The sequence below is a fragment of the Corvus kubaryi genome, unplaced genomic scaffold (assembly GCF_017639235.1).
Source record: "Corvus kubaryi isolate FWS band 111438036 unplaced genomic scaffold, C.kubaryi_AGA036_p1.0 74, whole genome shotgun sequence".
Taxonomy (NCBI): domain Eukaryota; kingdom Metazoa; phylum Chordata; class Aves; order Passeriformes; family Corvidae; genus Corvus; species Corvus kubaryi.
Window position 1 is genome coordinate 7,065,650 of NW_024582061.1, and position 16,924 is coordinate 7,082,573.

The following is a 16,924-nucleotide window of genomic DNA, read 5'->3' on the forward strand; positions in this document are numbered from 1 at the left end:
GCTGACCCAGCTCAGCAGTCCACCCCCGCTCCCTGTACCTCACACTGGGTTCCCAGAGAGCATTTCCCAGTCACTGGTCACTGCCTGTGGCAGTCAAAGGAGAAAAGATCCCACAGAAGCCAACGAAGTCTCCACTTGCTCCTTTTTCCTGCCACGTACCCTAGAGTGAGTGCAGTGACCCCTGAGGATGGAGAGAGGCTTTGGATGAGGCAGAGACTTGGAGAAACCCATCTTCCAGGATGATGCTTGTTTGAAGGTTTGTCCAATATTTGGTGCTTTTGTCCATTTCATGTGTTTTATTTTTAATGGATGTTTGAGTTGTAGGACACTAAGCTCAAAATTAATAAGGCATTTTCTAGTGTATGGCATAATCTTTTTTCTTCATTTTGTTCTGTGGAAAAAATTAATTTTCATGCTTTGTACTTAAGGATACACAGAAGCTGCATTGACCCTTCCACACCAAGCAATCCAAGTGCACAGTAGTTAACTGGATTAGTTGTTGACTGAAGAATAATGTGTTAAATCTGTTGGTGCTTCCTTCTATTGGTACACTGTTAAAATTTGGTGTTCCTGTGTACCAGGAGCTTTGGCCACACTTGTGGAGATGTAAAGCACTTGGATTGCTCTGCACATGTGATGGGAAAGGTGTGTTAGGAGAAGCCCCCTATGAACAAACTGCTGTTCTCTTGCAGATCTGCAGCAGTGCTGAGTTTGGCAGAGTGGTTGAAGGGTTTGTGAGAGCAGAGCAGGGGATAGATACATCAGCTCCAGTAGGTTGACAGCTGTCTCCTTGTATTTACAGAATATAATAGAAATGCAACTTTTCCGCTTTGTACCCCCCTCCAGGTCTGGTTCACCGTTACTCATCAAGAGAATCCAGTCACATATGCATGGATATAGTAAAAAAGTCCTGATTTCTGTAGAAGCAGAGCCTGTTTTAGGTGGCCTTCATCTTCAGCCCTGATTCAGAATGACAGCTGGACTCCTCTGGCTCGAGGAGGACAGCAGCAGTGTGAAAATACACGCAGCTACACCAACACTTACGGTCTCCTGTGCTGGGGAGTCACTCAGCTCATTCTTGCACTGCAAAATCCTTCTAAAAAATAATTTAATGGCTCTGGAATTGCTTCTCCCAGCAGTGGGACCAGAGCAGAATGGCAGCATTAATGCAAGAGCACAACAAGATTCCTTTCACAGCTTACTTGGGGAAGGAGAGTACAGGACACAGAATTAATCCTCATTCTGATGTTTACACATTTTTTTAGCTCTTTCAATTTAACCATCAAAAATAAACTCCCTGAAATCTAAAGTATTAAATAATCCTCTTTCCCCTTCCCTTATATGTGGTGTCCTTACAGGATTTTAAGAGGGAAGCTTTAACTTGCATGGTTCACAGATGCTGCTGCTGTTTTTGGGAACAGCAAGATGTAGAGTGGTGGGAAGAGGGAATTAAGGGAAGAAGAGCTGCAACAAAACACAACTGGTGACCAATGCCAAGTTGCCTTTGGAAGCTTGTTACAAAAGCATTTATATACACATTTTTTTGGTATTTCTCCATCTCTGAGTGGTGTGCAACAATGCATAAAACCAGGACACAATTACTGCAGTGTAGCTGATGTCACAAATTGTTACCAACGAGGAACCGTAAGAGGGGACAGAAATACACCTTACCCTGGCCTGCCCTAATTTAAGCATCTGCATCCATCCTCAGATGTCTGAATATGCAGTCCAGACACTGGAGGAGCATCTCTTGTGCAAGTCACTGGATGCTGTTTGCATATCACAACTCCAAAAAGCGGATCACTGATTATTTGTAATAAATTTATGCGTACACTCAAATGAAGACTACTTCGAAAGCCAAAACGTGCTACCTGTAATTAGGGAAAACCAAATTTCTTCTGTTACATTACCAAAATCATCTCTATAGGGTGGGAAAGGAGGTAGTGAAGCAAATCTTTTCTGGCCAAGCTGTACCATTAGGCAGAACAAATGCTCATCTTGGACTTCTCTTAAAAAAGAAAGGCAATTTTTTGATGAATAAATTTAATCAATAAACCTAAACCCAACAGCCACAAGAGCAAGTTACTGGAGGTGAGAATTACATATGAGGCAGGCAGAAATTAAACCCCAAATACAGCTACACTGTTAACTCTATTTAACACAGTATCTCAGTTCAGTAGTTTATTTTCTACCCCAACCTTAGTGTTTAGATTTCTAAATCACTACAGCAATTTAATAAGAAAACAAGTTTTGCTACCTGAAACTAAAGGCTAATTTTACCAGACCATTGTACAGACAAAATACAGAGGACAGTATTTAGAAAGCTGGATACTGGTGACCACACATAGAAACTGAATTTAAAACTGAGTTCATATCAATTGTTTTTATTAGATATCAGCAGTTTACAAATCTGAATTAAGAAAATTACAGAACAGAATTAACTTGAATTCATTCTTGGTTGTACGGTTTTTTCTTTAAGGTCATAATAATTTTTATGCAGGATGTCATCAGCAATAAATTCTAGACTGTCTAAAACACAGCCCCACTATTTCCTTATTCAATAATTGATAATTTATCAAAAATCTAAGATTGTGCTGAACATTTTAACAAGTACTTAATTAACTACTCTATTAGGCCCTTAGTGTATTTCAAGGTTTTTTTTTCAAATTTGTACACAATACAGAATTTTTAAAAGCACTTAAGGATTCTATATTGCAATTTTTTTGTAACTTTCAAAATTTGGAATAAATAGACTGTTCCCACAACAAGGTGAAATCCACTGTTTAGTATTACCACATTTTCACTTCTCCACACTTCACATCTAAGCACAGAACCTTCTAGCTGGAATATTGTTTTAAACCACTAATTCCCCACCATTTTAATGCACATCCATTTATGACTTCAAGAGCTTTTACTTCCTGGCAAGCACAGGTTTAATTTAAGTGTATATTTTGCTACAGTCTACTAAACACCACCTCCTTCTTTCTCTTTCCTGCCTCACAGACAGAACCAGTAATAAAATAAAGCTCCAAATTTATCTAACAATAAAGTTGTTAAGAAATAAAGACTGGAAAGAAGGGAAGAAAGAAAAAGTATATGCCATGTAACAAGCTGCTGCAAGATTTCTGCTCTGTCAAGATGAAACAGCACTCAGAAGAGGCTGACTCAGAAATCTGCACTAAGAAACAGGTGAAAACATCATCAGTCTTAAGGCAACCTTCATTTGAATCAGCAGAGTGACCACTTGTGTGCCTGAAGAGGAATCCTTCTTTAGCTTCAGTTAGGAACCATATCGATCCTAGAAAAGTAAAAACAACAAACCAGACATGCGTGGGTTTTCCATGGAAAGAAATCAGTTTTACTTCCATCTGTGCAATTAAATAGCAGCTGAACTCTTCAAGACTTTCAGAAAATTGACCAGTGCTTCCAAGAACTGGAGTTTAGGGTTGAATTCCAGGATAATCAGCCTGATTTTGAAACATCTGAGAGCTCCCAGTGACCTCATACAGAATTGCCAAGTGACTGGAGCATGAAACATGCTGGACACTGAGGCCAGGATGTCTTTTTTTGTGCAAAACATGGGTCAAAGGTCAATTAAAGAACCAACACAAGAGCTGGGCTGGATGATCACTGCAGGTCCAACCAAACTACTCCATTCAGGGTTAGGAACTGTGATGAGTTTAAAAACAGAGTGAAAACAAGTAACTTTCATGATGGGATTTTTTGTTTTAAGAAAAAAAAAATATATCCTAATGAAGGTGAGCTAGCAAATACAGATTTATATTTTAAATGATAAAGATTTACAGTCTACTTTGAGAGGTCTACAGAGCTCAAAACCAAATTCATTCTTTCTCCCTAAAGATAAATCAGTGGCAGGATCCATGGTAGTAAATCGCTACAGAAAGACTTCAACTGATGGTCAGTAGACTGTGACATCTGTACTCACCTGTATAGATGTCATGACCCCATTAGCAAGGACAGAAAGTTTTCCAGCCATGGATTTCACTCCTTGTTTAAACTGAGCTATATCAGGAGCTGAAGGCAAGACATTGGTAATGTTGTAGCTTCCTAAAAGGAGAACACACACACGGGGAAAACAGTATTTTATATTAAAAGCATTATATTATTTATATTTATAGAAAAGCTTTTTTTTTGTAAAAATATTATTTATATTTATAGAAAACTTTTTTTTTTTCCTCCCTGAAGTACAACATATGGATAGGAGCACTAGACAGAGATCTCAGTGTCTTAAATGCATCTTCCTCTGGATTGTTTTCAGGTTTTCATTAATTCCACCCAAGAGTGTCATCCTCTACACTCTGTATTCCCAGCTAAGCAATTCATGTTTGGATAGTAAATGATTTATTCTGTACTTCCAGTCTGTGACAAAGTTGTTTTGTATCCTCAACAGCTGTTATCCCCTTGCAATTTAAAGGTGAATGCACTTCAGAGGTGGCTCAAGTGATGAACTCAATTTGTGTGCATGCATAGGGGTGATTTTCATGCTGTATAAATACACATATTTTGCCTTACTACATCTGAGGCTTGGAAAATTTCACAAAAATTACAGTAAATGCCAATAAATTAGGTTTTAAAACTCCAGACTAATGCTGACAATCCAGCCTTCCTTAAAGTCAATATATTTTGGACAGAGTTAGCACTGCTGTTATTACGGAAGGTGCAAGTCTACAAGTAACAGAAATCAAAGATAATTAATTAACTACTCTAATTGCACTGTAAACTAACTGCATGCTAAGTATTAACATGCCAGCAATTACCATCACCCATTCATTGGTGAAAATAATTACTGGCATGTCTCAATATCTCATACTGTCAAAGGCACAAATCAGAGTAAATCAGAATCACAGAACCACGATCACAGACCAGTCACAGAATGGCCTGGGTAGGAAAGCACCTGAAAGCTCATCTCATTCCACCCCCCTGCCATGGGCAGGGACACCTTCCACTATCCCAGCTTGCTCCAAGCCCTGTCCAACCTGGCCTTGGACACTGCCAGGGATGGGGCAGCCACAGCTTCTCTGGGCAACCTGTGCCAGGGCCTCCCCACCCTCACAGGGAACCATTTCCTCATATCCAATCTAAACCTTCAGTGTGAAGCCATTGCCCCTTGTCCTGTCACTCCAGGCCCTTGTCAAGAGTCTCTCTCCATCTTTCCTGTGGGCTCCCTTCAGACACTGCAAGGCCACAGTAAGGTCACCCCAAAGATCTTGGGAATGAACAGGGCTCCAGGGAGTAACCAGACCATCTTCCAAATGGAGACTCCTTTTAGTCTTTTGAACAGGGGTGGAGGAGGAAGACAGAGAAAGAGATGGAACCTGTAGCTCCTCTGTCCTGCCTCCTGAGCAGGCTGGGACAGACCATCCTGGAGATAATTTGTTTCACCTAAGATAAGAAGCTGGTTTGAGCACAGATGCCTTCTTACACTCAGAGAAATTCCCCCTCCAATCCTTCAACCCAGCATGGGTTTATAGATATTATAGATCCTCTTTACAGATTATCTTCAAGATTCCTCTCAGACAGCCCTATCTCTGAGCTGTAATTTGGACTTCCTTACAATCTGTTCCACTCATCAAATGCTTCAGGCGTTTTTGTTACTAAAATCAGTGTCACAGAAATAAAATCTGAAGACATAAATAACCTGAGAAGCTCTAACCACTTCTCAGCCACAAGAATTCTCTCATCACTTGCTGGTTACGTTTGGTTGGTCTGAAAAAGTTCTTGTAAACGAGGCAGGAAAGCAACTCCTTTTCTTGTGGTTTCCTTCCATATCAGCACCTCCAAGTCAGCCACTTGACTTTCACAAGCATCAGGTTTGAAATAATGCAAAAAAGGCTTTTTCTTTCAGGCCCCTCTTTGGTTAAAAATCTCCTACAGCATTCTGTACAAAAGCAAGCAGCCCCAAACTATTCTACCCTGACATCTCATCAGTGCTCATAAAAACAACTTTAGATGCAAAGGATGTTTTATCCGGGCAAGGACCGCAGAACTACAGCAGTGTTTTTGTTGATAGTGTCCTGATTGCCTTTATTTTATGGAACTAAAATAGTCTGGGCATTAATTCAACACCAGACACACTGTCAGTGCAGTAACATTTCTCCAAGAAGGGCCACTGTCAGGTGACAGTTTCTCGGGTGAGGGGTGTAACAGAGACAGGCAGGAAGGGAAGTTTCTGTACACTTGATATAGTGTGAATTTATGACACCATGTTGCAAACGCTCTTTCAAGTGGCTACAGCAACTTACTGTGATTTCTGCTTGATATCTTCTTCCCTCTTTAACTTTTCTTTTCGCATTTCAAATTACTAAACCGTTTTTTTACATAAGCAACTACTAACAGGAGTTATTTCTCTGCTAGTCAGTGTATTCAAACTTGCTTTCAGGGGATCAAACTAAACACTTGTTTTGGGGTTTTTCCCTCCTATTTGAATAATTACTCACAGATTTCAAGTTCTTCAGTAACTCTTTCCAATTTCTTCCTAAGTTAAGGAATGAAACTCAACTGATTAAGCCTATAAAATGTTCCAGTATTTCCCACCTTTTCTATTGCACATTATTGCACAATCCAAGAAGTGTTGGAAAGAAAACAAGGGGCTTCTTTTCAGTCAATCTAATCTTTCTCCCCTTCTGATTGGATGCACTACACTCTCCAATGTGAGGTGTTCCAACAAATCTTTGAAACAGACAAACCAAGTGAAGATTTTCCTTAATAATTTTGCAAGGCCAGAGGTAGAAGCTAATATCCCACTGAATGGATATGCCGTGCAACAGATTACACGGGAATTTCAAGTCCACTAATATTTTATTAATGATTTTTCCTAGATCCACTATTATTATGACAGCTAATGAGCTTCTTATGGTAACTGATCAAAAAAACTACCTGAGAGTCCATTTAAGTGTTACCTCATTGGAATATATTACAGTTTTCCTTTGATAAAAGTTATTTACAAAACAGTCGTGTTATTTGCAACACACCCCCCCAGTATAAAATATCGAACTTACACAACCAAAAACTACAAAACCTGAAATTTAAGGGGTTAGTTTTTAAACAATGACTGCACCTGCCATGCCTGTTTGAGCTATTAGCATTTTGCTTGCAGAACACAGTGATAATTGTGATTAGAAACAGAGTCAGGGCCTGCATTCCCCACATGCTCCAGCTCTCACTCTGATCTGTACCTGTTGGTTGTTTTCTCTGGTCTTCAAACAGGTCAGCTGAACTTATGGATGTGCTTCCAGAAAGCCTTTCTAGCCGAGCCCTTGCTTCATACTGGGAAAGAATTGAGAATAAAAAGGAGTTCAGCAGTTTGCTGCCACCTTTTGAGGTCATGTCAGATAATCTGAAAGACTACAGACATTTACAACTGAAGTGGACCATACTGAAAGCTGTGCCCATTTCACTTTTCTCTTCACTAACACTGAGTTTGTCACCATTTCTGAGTTACCCAAGAGTGACTTTTATCATTTCAACACCAAGGGTCCCACTCGCTGTTAGTTACCCTAAAATTGCTGAAAAACTATGCAACCATTAAAAACAGTAACTAAAAAATGTGAAATGGAGGGGAAAGCACTGCAGTTAACATCCTGCTGACCCTTCCAACCTCATGACACTTTTAAGTCAACTTTTTCCAAGTTCCCTGCAAACAGTAATTGTATTTCTTACATTAATATTTACACTGTTAATTTTTCATTAAAAATCTGCATCTCACCTCCAAAATGCAGCACAGTATTAATCTGTTTTTATTCTAGGCTGATTCAACTCCATGCAATTCACTGAACAACTTATTTACTTGGTTAGCTTTACAACATTATTGATGTTTTTATGTAACAAATACAGGAAGATGTTTTAGCAGTGGTTTGTTGGCATCAGTTTGGGTATTTAGAAGAAATTAAGCCTGATTCTATCAACATTCAGGAGTGCTGAATCACAGTCTACCACTTCTATCAGAAAAGAATGATGGAGGTATGGTCCTATGTGCAACTGCAATTCCCTAAAACTAAATTCTAAATCATCAGGAATTTGTTCTACCAAACAAATAATCAAGGGGACATAATTCTATCAACTTACTAATTCTACCAATTTTTACTATTCATTGCCTTCTCTCTGATTCACAAGAACACCATTTTTATAGTCAAAGACTATTTTAACATTCAAAAGTACTTATCACTGCTTCCTACTTACATCAGCCTGATCTTGCCTTCCAAAGTACATGTCTGATGAAATGGCTTTGACATTGCCAAATTTTTTCTGTGCTTCATCTGTGTTTGCAGAAGGTTCATATTCAGGCTTACGCCGAGATGCAGGCCTGGAAGGAAAACAAACTGCATCAGGGAGAGAAACTTCCCTCACATCATGGCAGAAGGAAAGGAATCAAACAAGAAGCACTAAAGTGCTCAAACTGTATTTTACAGGTTAATGAAAAGTATGGTTTAAAGTAAAAAGAACAGAGGCAGAAAACACCAACCAAGCACATAACCCCCCCATTCTTGTATTTTCTACTTGGTTACAAAGATAAAAATACAGCTGTCATAGAGGAAAGCTATTTTTTATCATCACAATCCGACCTGCTGTTTGTGCCTCCAGTACCTGCATCCTCACAGCTGAACACGCCAGATTTTCATTCATTTGTTAACAAGGTTTCCTTTGATTCATCACACAATGAACAAAGCCGGTACGTGCTCAGAACAGGGCAAATATTTGAGTTTCTCCCCACGCTTTGTCTACTTCCTCTTTTGCTGGAAGTGTTTGGGAATTACCTCCAGTACATGGACTGAACAGCTCTGAGCACAACAAACAGTGCTTAAAATGTAAGAAGTTCAGCTTATGAAAGAAGTTCAGTCAGGAGTTCCCTTGACTGCTGATGGAAGTTCTGGCCAAATTCTCCTTCCATAGACTGAAAAAAATCCAACTACTATGACCAGGACTCAAATCACATTAACACACCTGGGCTTTCTGGACAAAAATCAGTTTGGTTTTCTTGGTGTACCTGTCTGAAAATCCCGTGCTTTTTGAAGTTAACAATATATCAGTGTCTCTACTATTATTTTCTTTCTTCCAAAAAGCATCTGAATTGTCATCCCATTTAGAGAAAGTGCTGCTCCTCAAATCTGAAGAATCATAGTACCTAGAACAAAAGAAGAAAGAAAAACCTATTGAAAAGTCAGAGCTTTGTTACTTACTGAAAAGTGGGAATGTATTTGCTTGTTGTTAGATAATGACTGCTCTAATAAGTGCTCACTAGCAAGTGTGTTTTCACCAAAATGACAACTGTCAGTGAATAATCTGGATTTCACAATACTGCTTTAGCAGCTTTGTACAGTTGAATTCAACAGCTCAGAACAGGAAACAAAGACTTTGTTCCTGGTTCTCCATATTTTTTAAAATCAAAATATTAATAACTTGTGTGTTTTGCAGCACATTTTATTAAAATTAAATGCTAAAAACATATTTCTTGAAAGTGAGTCTTAATTTGATAAGACAATCCTCTCTTGCACATCAAAACTGCAGGGAAAACACAAAACAAAGAAAAGGAAAAAAAAATGAAGCATGTTTGTCAGTTCTGGTAGGTTATTTGATCTTCTCCCCTTTTGATTACCTCCACATATCTCAGCATATGTGGGAAGTATTTGAGAAAGAATAAACCACCAAAAACTATTAAAATGCCAAAGATTAAGATTTCCCTTTGTGCTTGAAGAAATTTACCTGAAGTTTGGCTATAACCAGGATGGGGAGAAAGATGATCGAAACCATGAGGGGATAGAAGAAAGGAATCACTCAGTAGATCTAGATAGAATATTAAAGTCTGCACCTGCATTTTGTGAAAAATACTTTTAAAAAAGAAAGTTCTCCATGTTTGCACTATGAATGGTCAGGCCACTGGTTTTTGCAGTTTGTGAGAAATGTGACACCTGCAGGAGCAAAGTCTGAGCACCGAGCACAGAAAATATGAGGGATAGGTCTGGAATGAACTTGCCAAAAAGCAGGAGTCTCTCTCCTGACAGACAAAAAGAAACCACAGCAATTTTATAAATTCCATAATAACAATCAATCAAGGTGGTTTTAAGGATTTGAAGCTTTCCAGTCTCACAGTGGCCACCAAAACCATGGCATTGGGCAGCGGCTGCATGAGCTGATTTGAGTAGAAGTGTTTATTTTCTCTAACCTTCCCTCTCAGATTATTGTTGCTTTGCAAAATACTTCTTCAGTATTTGGGGTGGGGAGAGAAAGACAAACTGCATTTAACAGAAAATAACATTTTACATTGTGACACTAATAAAGATTTTATTAACTGTAGCAAAAGCAAAAATCAAAATTCAGGATTTTCAGAGGCTTCAATTATATGTCTAAACTTTGAGGCCTTTAGCTTGCTTAATTCACTTATCAGCACTCTAATATCCAGTATGATTATTTTGCTTTAGGGCATATACTAAGATGATGCTAAAGCTACTCCGCCTCTATTTCAAAGCCACAGCTTGAAATAAAGGATAATAATACCTTTAACAAGTCCAAATCTGACTGTTCTTTCTTTAAAGAGAATGAACTTCTGTACCAACTCCAATTAGATCCTCCCAGCTCTAACCAGAACAAGAAGAGCAAGGAACAGCCAGGTTACAATTATCCTCTATTCACTCAACCACCACACATTAAAAAGCCTCCTCCATAATTCATCCTTTGCCTGCTGGTAGCTGATGAATAATTTGAGAGCAGTAACTGTGCTGTTCAGGGAGCCAACAAGGCAAGCACTGAAATGCTATGTTTTATTACAAGACTGCTGCCACTTTCCTTGGGCCCACATTTGTATTTCTGCTGCAGTGATTGCACTACAAAGTAGTGACACAAAAGCCTTTGTGCTTTTATTTGCCTGTCTACAAGCAATTAGGTACAATTTCTCATGTTTCTGTGGCACACATCCAATAAAGGCAGTTTATGAAAGCAACACCTGTTTATACTCTCAGTCCAGAAAACAGCTGGTGCATTGCAATTAGTGCCTGTAAGATTTAATTATTTTTCTTCTCTAAGAGCAATATTTTATAATTTGCATTGCATTCATCCTCTGATAAAAATTTTTCCAATTAGTTTTTGCTTACATTTTATGTTCAGATACATAAAAGCATCTGAAATAGGACTGCAGACACCTACACTACACACCCAACACACACCACCTCGAAAAGACTGAAGTTTTTGCATTTGGCATGCAGAATGATGCAACTGTAGTATCTCTAATATCAGACTTCAGTGCTTGTTTAATTTGAAGACAGTAGCACAAGAAAGAAAAAAAAAAGGAGTGAACACAAGTCATTGTGACAAAATATTCACTGGATTTGGAATACAGCAAATTAAAGTTTACATGGCAACTGTCTGTGCAAGCAGAGACTAGACTCTGAACAAGATAAAATCTACAAACATGTAGTTCAGACCACCTTCCCAACAAAGCTACCTCCCCTTCTTCACAAATCCATCTGTCACTGAGGCAAAGCCAACTTTTCCACAGCGTTTCTGGTTCAGATGTCCCCTGAAAACATGCTGGGCGTGTACGCAGGTTCAAACTGCCTTCACTGCAGCTTTCAAAAATACTGTGCACATTATTATGGAACCTGCATGTGCTTCTAGGTCCATCCAAAATCGAAAGTTTACAGAATACCTTGAGCTAGAAGAGAAATAAGAGTCTTCCACATCATCCATGTACTTCTTCTTCGGCTTCGCAATTGCGGGTGTTTCCTGCTCTATTGTTTGCATATCTGAGGTGACTGAGTGAGAAATACCACTGGGGACAGGAAGAAAACAAGCATGTAAAGAGATGACAAAGCTCACACCCTAAAAGGAAAAAAGGAATGAAAGCCCAAATCCAGTTTCTGAAGCTTGCTGAGAAGGCCCAAGCTATACACACATTTAAGGAAGGAGGAATTAAACAAAATAAAGGAAAGCCTTGGAAAACTGTTGTTCTCTCAAACAGGGGCAGGACTTCTGAACACAAAGCCCATTCTGACAGCTGGAAAACACAATTTAGGTTGACCTCTGTCTGGCAGGTTAGAACTTAAATCTATCAGAAGCTTCCCTTGACAAAGAGAAGGTTTTTTGCTGATATTGCTCAAGTTTCCATAACATGCTTTAGTCCATTTCTTCATTTCCTGAGTAAAATGAGGGATAACTGCATAAAACCACAGAGTATTTCAAATACAGTTTCCAGAACTTCACATACCTCCTGTTGCTGCCCAATCCCATGCCAAGCCTCTCCAGTTCAGCTTTCTTCTTACCAGAGAGGTTTAAGGTTTCTTGTCTTGCTTTAATATCAAGATCTCTGCAGGCCAACCTTAAAGATGATACACTGGAACAAAACACAGTTACCAGAGAAATGTCCAATGCTACACTGAATGACCAGCCCAGGAAGAGTAGTAGAACATTAACAATATTTATTGCAGCACTGCATTTTCTAAAGTCTTCCCTTAAGGAAGATCTTGGCCCAGCTATGTCTCCATCCCTTACCTCTAAACCATCTTACTGTTTTCCAGTCATACCAGTGCAGCAGAGACTTGAGGTTTTTCATCGTGGTTACAGAACTGCAGAAATACTGCCTAAATTTAATTTGTCAGGTCAAAAGGGATACAATTTTTATTGATCTTAATGAGCAACTCAGCAATATTTTAATTCTTAAGTCTCAACTGGCATGAAGTACAAATGAACTATCAGAGGAAAGGCAAATGAGATTTAGGATGCTGCTGGTAGACGTGCTGCAAAGCAGAAAGGAGTAACTGGTAACATCTACCCAGCACTTCAAGTAGAAAGATCAGCAGCCCTTCTCAGGAAATCTATTTTATGAACATCAAAATTTTATCTGCTGTTGATTAAAACAAATGGGGATACTGATCAAGTTTTTACAAGTAATTTCAGCTATCTATTCTTGTCAGTGCACAGCAGAAGATAAGGAAATTGTGTACCAATTTAAAATCACATTTAAAGTCTCAAATCTCAGAACTCTTCCTCCTTCTAAATACTAAACTACAAAAGAATCACTTCCATTCCTGCCACATAACAAAGTCATAGTGAATTAATTTAGGAAAGCTTATTACTCAAGCTTTTAAAATTAAAACCACCACACAAATTAGCTGGAAGCAAATACAATTTTAGCAGAATTCACCCTTCCCTTTAGTTTGGTATCTGCTGCCACCTACAGTCAAAATTCCCAAATAATAATCTCAGGGAAATACAGTTCTCTTGCCTCCACTGGGACTGGATCCATAAACTCAAGTGTTATGTGCATCCTTTGTGTTTCCAGGCATTTCCAGAGGGTTATGGCTACTGCAGAAAGGTTGCAGAACTTTACTTAAAGTTGGCTTGGATCTATTTAGATTTATACATTTCTGACACAAAACCCAAGACACTGCTTGGGACTTTCTTCCAAACTAAATTATACAATCAAAGACAATACTGATAAAGAATAATAATACATGAATAATCCTTTTTTTTTTATTATTTAGTTGTTACTGCAGAGTCTCTCCACTGGCAGTTTTTGGCAATCACCAAGAACCATGATTTTGTGGTTAAAATACTTCAAATGATCCCTTTGCAATTGGTATTTTTAGTTCAACCAAAACATTCATTTCTGCAAGGACAACATAAAAGTGAGCAAAAGGAATGGGGAGGAGATTATAGACCAAAGGCCTTGGTACCATGAGCAAAAAGTGATCCTGTAATTATGTAATAATTCAGAAAATTTCTTAAAAGGTTATAGGAAGGATTCTCTAGCACTTGAGAGGATGTTAAGCTCTCTAACAGTACAAGTGTACACTAGCCAACTATTTATTTGTCTAATTTTGATGACAACTAATGAAATATTAAAAACCAAAAGCACTTAGCAGAAGAATGTGGAAGGAACCAGGAACAGCATGTGAGCTTTAGGGCTGAGTATTTATTAATTAAGGTGGACAAACATTCAAGGCCTCACACAGAATTATTCAAAGGGGTTTGGTGAAAATGAAGGCAGTTCCAATATAAATCAGCTGAAAATTTCATCAGGCAAATCGAGACATACTTAAACTCCCTCTGCTCTTACCCAGTAAGTACAAGTTAATCTGAATATTCCCTATGCTCTTGGAAAGACTGTTTTAAACAGAGTTCACCACGTCAAAACAAACTAGGTAACTAGCATAGGGTAAAAAAAATTCAAGAGTCAAGAGTCTTCTTAATACTTAATCTTCTACAGTAAATCATCAACTGTAGAAACATATATTTAATAGCCAAAAAAAGGGCACTGGGGGAAATACTGCTTGGCTCATCTTAACCCCACCTGTTTGGGCATTTTTTTAAAGTAGGAGCTGAAGTTTTATTGGCATATGCTAATCTGTGGTAGTATTTAAAATGCTGTCAATTAGCTCACTAAATTAGGCTTCATGGTTTACCATTGCGTAATTAATTCATACTTACAGTGGCTCTTCCTTCTCAGTTTTCTTACTACCATGAAGATCCTCTTGTTGCTTCATTTTATCTACAGCTTGTGCTTGTTTTTCAATCTCACTGAAGCTTTGGCTGCTCACTTTTTGGGCTCCCAAACCACCTTTTTTGGCACCAAGCTGGAATTATTGAAAAACAAAAAACCAAAAGCCTGAATATTATAACTGAGACAACCACCTCAGCTGACCTAACAGCCAGATGTGAAAGCAACAGCAAACACTACACCCTGTCAGGGAGCATGTGCAGACAGCACGGAAAATCTGGAGCAGAGAAAATACTTCTTTTCATGTTTTGAACTTCAAAATTCTGCTTCTACTAATTCTTCTTACAAATTTATAGTTAGCTTTGCAGTGAAGTCCCACAGAAAAATGGAAGCATTGCAGTTTTAATTGTTCAGAGATTGGCAGGCTCAAATAAATATAATACATTGAACAACTTTGGTTTCTTTGGTTGTATAAGAATAATATAATATATTCTGTTGCAATGGAACCATTATCAGATTTAAAAACCACTTAATACTGCAAATATGGATACGATGTTGCTGACTCAGATGGTGGCATAGCCCTCAAACTGCGGCTCTTAGTCTCTGTGTTTAAGTCCTCACCTACAAAACTGCAACAACAATAAATTTCACAATGCATTTATCTTCACCTTTTATTGCTTTAAAGCCTTTATGTAAAAGCTCCAGGCCATGCACACACAGATCACAAACTGTACCTGCACCTGTGAACCCAGTTCTGTTGTTCTCACTGGAACAGATCTGCACAAACCGCTCTGAATAAAAAATTCCTCTTGGGTATTAGGGCCTTCTAGTGGCAGCACAAAATCACAGGATTTCATCTAAATTATCTGCTCAAATAAACCTTCAAAATCTTTTTGTCCTATAGTAGCCCAGACTTAAAACGAGTGACTCCCTGCAACATGCTGTCACCCTGACAGCCCACAATCGGGGTGGCATTAGGGTGACTATCAGGGCTGTTTTCTTGAGTTGCAAGAGGCACACATTCAAAACTTAAGCTGTCTTCCTCAGTTTTCCTGTTCCTTGAGCCATCATTCTGAGACACTCAACTCTCTTCATGCCTTTTTGCAGAGAGCAGATGCTAAGAAAGTGCTAAGACCCCAACCAGAAGCAAGTCTGTAAACTACCTTTAAACTATCTCGAAATAAATGGCCTGTAATACAGTTAAAATTACTCATTGTTTATATGCACTTACCCCCTTCTTAGCTTGATTTGGCTTCTTTTTTATAAAGGTGGTGTTCTCTGCAAAGATTAAATGTACATTACTTAACATACAATTTTTATTAATTCCAGAACTGCAGAAGAAAATTTCAACAGTATCAACTTTAAAATAGTTATTATTTTAATGTCTTTCCACACTGAGGGGCTAAGATACTCAACTGAGCTACAGAACAGAGATGTGAGTATCTCCAAGAAAATGTGGGGAACTACCTTTGATTGGCATCTCTTGAAAATATGCAACAGAAATAAAATTACAGCTCAGTTGTCTGTTGCAGATTCCCGCTAGTCAACACAACAGGAGAGCAGGACCTGCTATTCTGTGTCAGACTTGAGGTCGTCCACCTGACCTCATATCACTTCCAAGATGAATTTTTTCCTGGCTAGAAAGGCATTGGCTGTGTTCAAACCCACCAGTGACACACATAAAACATACCTGCATCATTAGATATCACAAGCATTATCAACAGCTCCTACTGGCTGCCTGTGCACACAGAAAAACTACTCTGAGCTTGGGTGGAAAGGGGCATACACAGAACAGAGATTCTTCCCATAAGACAGAACTTGTGATGTCCAAACCAACTAAGAAAAGCACTTGTTTTAGAAGAACGTGTGTTAAAGGTGCAAATGAGAAAAGCAGGAAGTGCATCCAGTGAACTTTTTTGCAGTCTCCAGCTCTAAAAAAACCCAAACCTAAATAAAAACAGTGAAGAAGACCATACCTGCCCAAAGCACTGAGTTAGGCCCAGCCAGCACTTCTTTACTACCCCTGTGCTGCTGAGAATCAACACTTCATTCTCAGACACCTGGCACTGCAGGACAAGCCTCAAAGTGACAAATCACTGATGTACTTGATTCTATTCTATTTCCATCAGCTTTTTTTCCTTACTCACAGTATGATAAACTGCTCAGTGTTAAGTGTAAGAGTGTGGGCATTGAAGTTATTGCATTAGCAATAAAGGATTTTTTTCAGTCCAAGTTTTCATGTTCAGATTTCTGAAAAGGGAGCAAAATCTATTTCCACAGCTCTTCCCAGGGAGACATTCCAAAGGGATATTTGGGTTCCCTACACTTGCTGCTCTCATTCATTACCTAATGCAGGCTGTGGGGATGTGCTAAGGCCATCAACACTTGGTCCATGTTCTGGTCCTAAAAGGTAAAGAATAACAAGGGTAAGAATATCAGAAGGCTCTTTAGAATGCATGAAGTTACTAAAACACA

The 16,924-nt window shown here is 38.7% G+C and overlaps 1 protein-coding gene and 1 long non-coding RNA gene across 3 annotated transcripts in view; one reads left to right on the plus strand and one right to left on the minus strand.

Annotated features, from left to right (window-relative positions):
* The first annotated feature begins 6 nt into the window (after window positions 1-6).
* Window positions 7-3,079, plus strand: LOC121675388. The gene is made up of 2 exons (XR_006020068.1): window positions 7-256; window positions 847-3,079. It is a non-coding gene; the product is annotated as an uncharacterized LOC121675388 (long non-coding RNA).
* The window catches only part of ARFGAP3 (ADP ribosylation factor GTPase activating protein 3), a 26,058-nt gene continuing 11,498 nt past the window's right edge, over window positions 2,365-16,924 (minus strand). For both annotated transcript variants that reach the window (XM_042050812.1, XM_042050811.1), the window contains exons 7-16: window positions 16,796-16,852; window positions 15,681-15,727; window positions 14,440-14,585; window positions 12,218-12,343; window positions 11,660-11,782; window positions 9,005-9,142; window positions 8,200-8,323; window positions 7,197-7,287; window positions 3,947-4,068; window positions 2,365-3,298 (exon numbers count right to left, since the gene is read on the minus strand). In XM_042050812.1, the coding sequence (XP_041906746.1) occupies window positions 3,281-3,298; window positions 3,947-4,068; window positions 7,197-7,287; window positions 8,200-8,323; window positions 9,005-9,142; window positions 11,660-11,782; window positions 12,218-12,343; window positions 14,440-14,585; window positions 15,681-15,727; window positions 16,796-16,852 (992 nt within the window). In that variant the 3' untranslated portion in view covers window positions 2,365-3,280. The remainder of the gene's footprint in view (window positions 3,299-3,946; window positions 4,069-7,196; window positions 7,288-8,199; window positions 8,324-9,004; window positions 9,143-11,659; window positions 11,783-12,217; window positions 12,344-14,439; window positions 14,586-15,680; window positions 15,728-16,795; window positions 16,853-16,924) is intronic.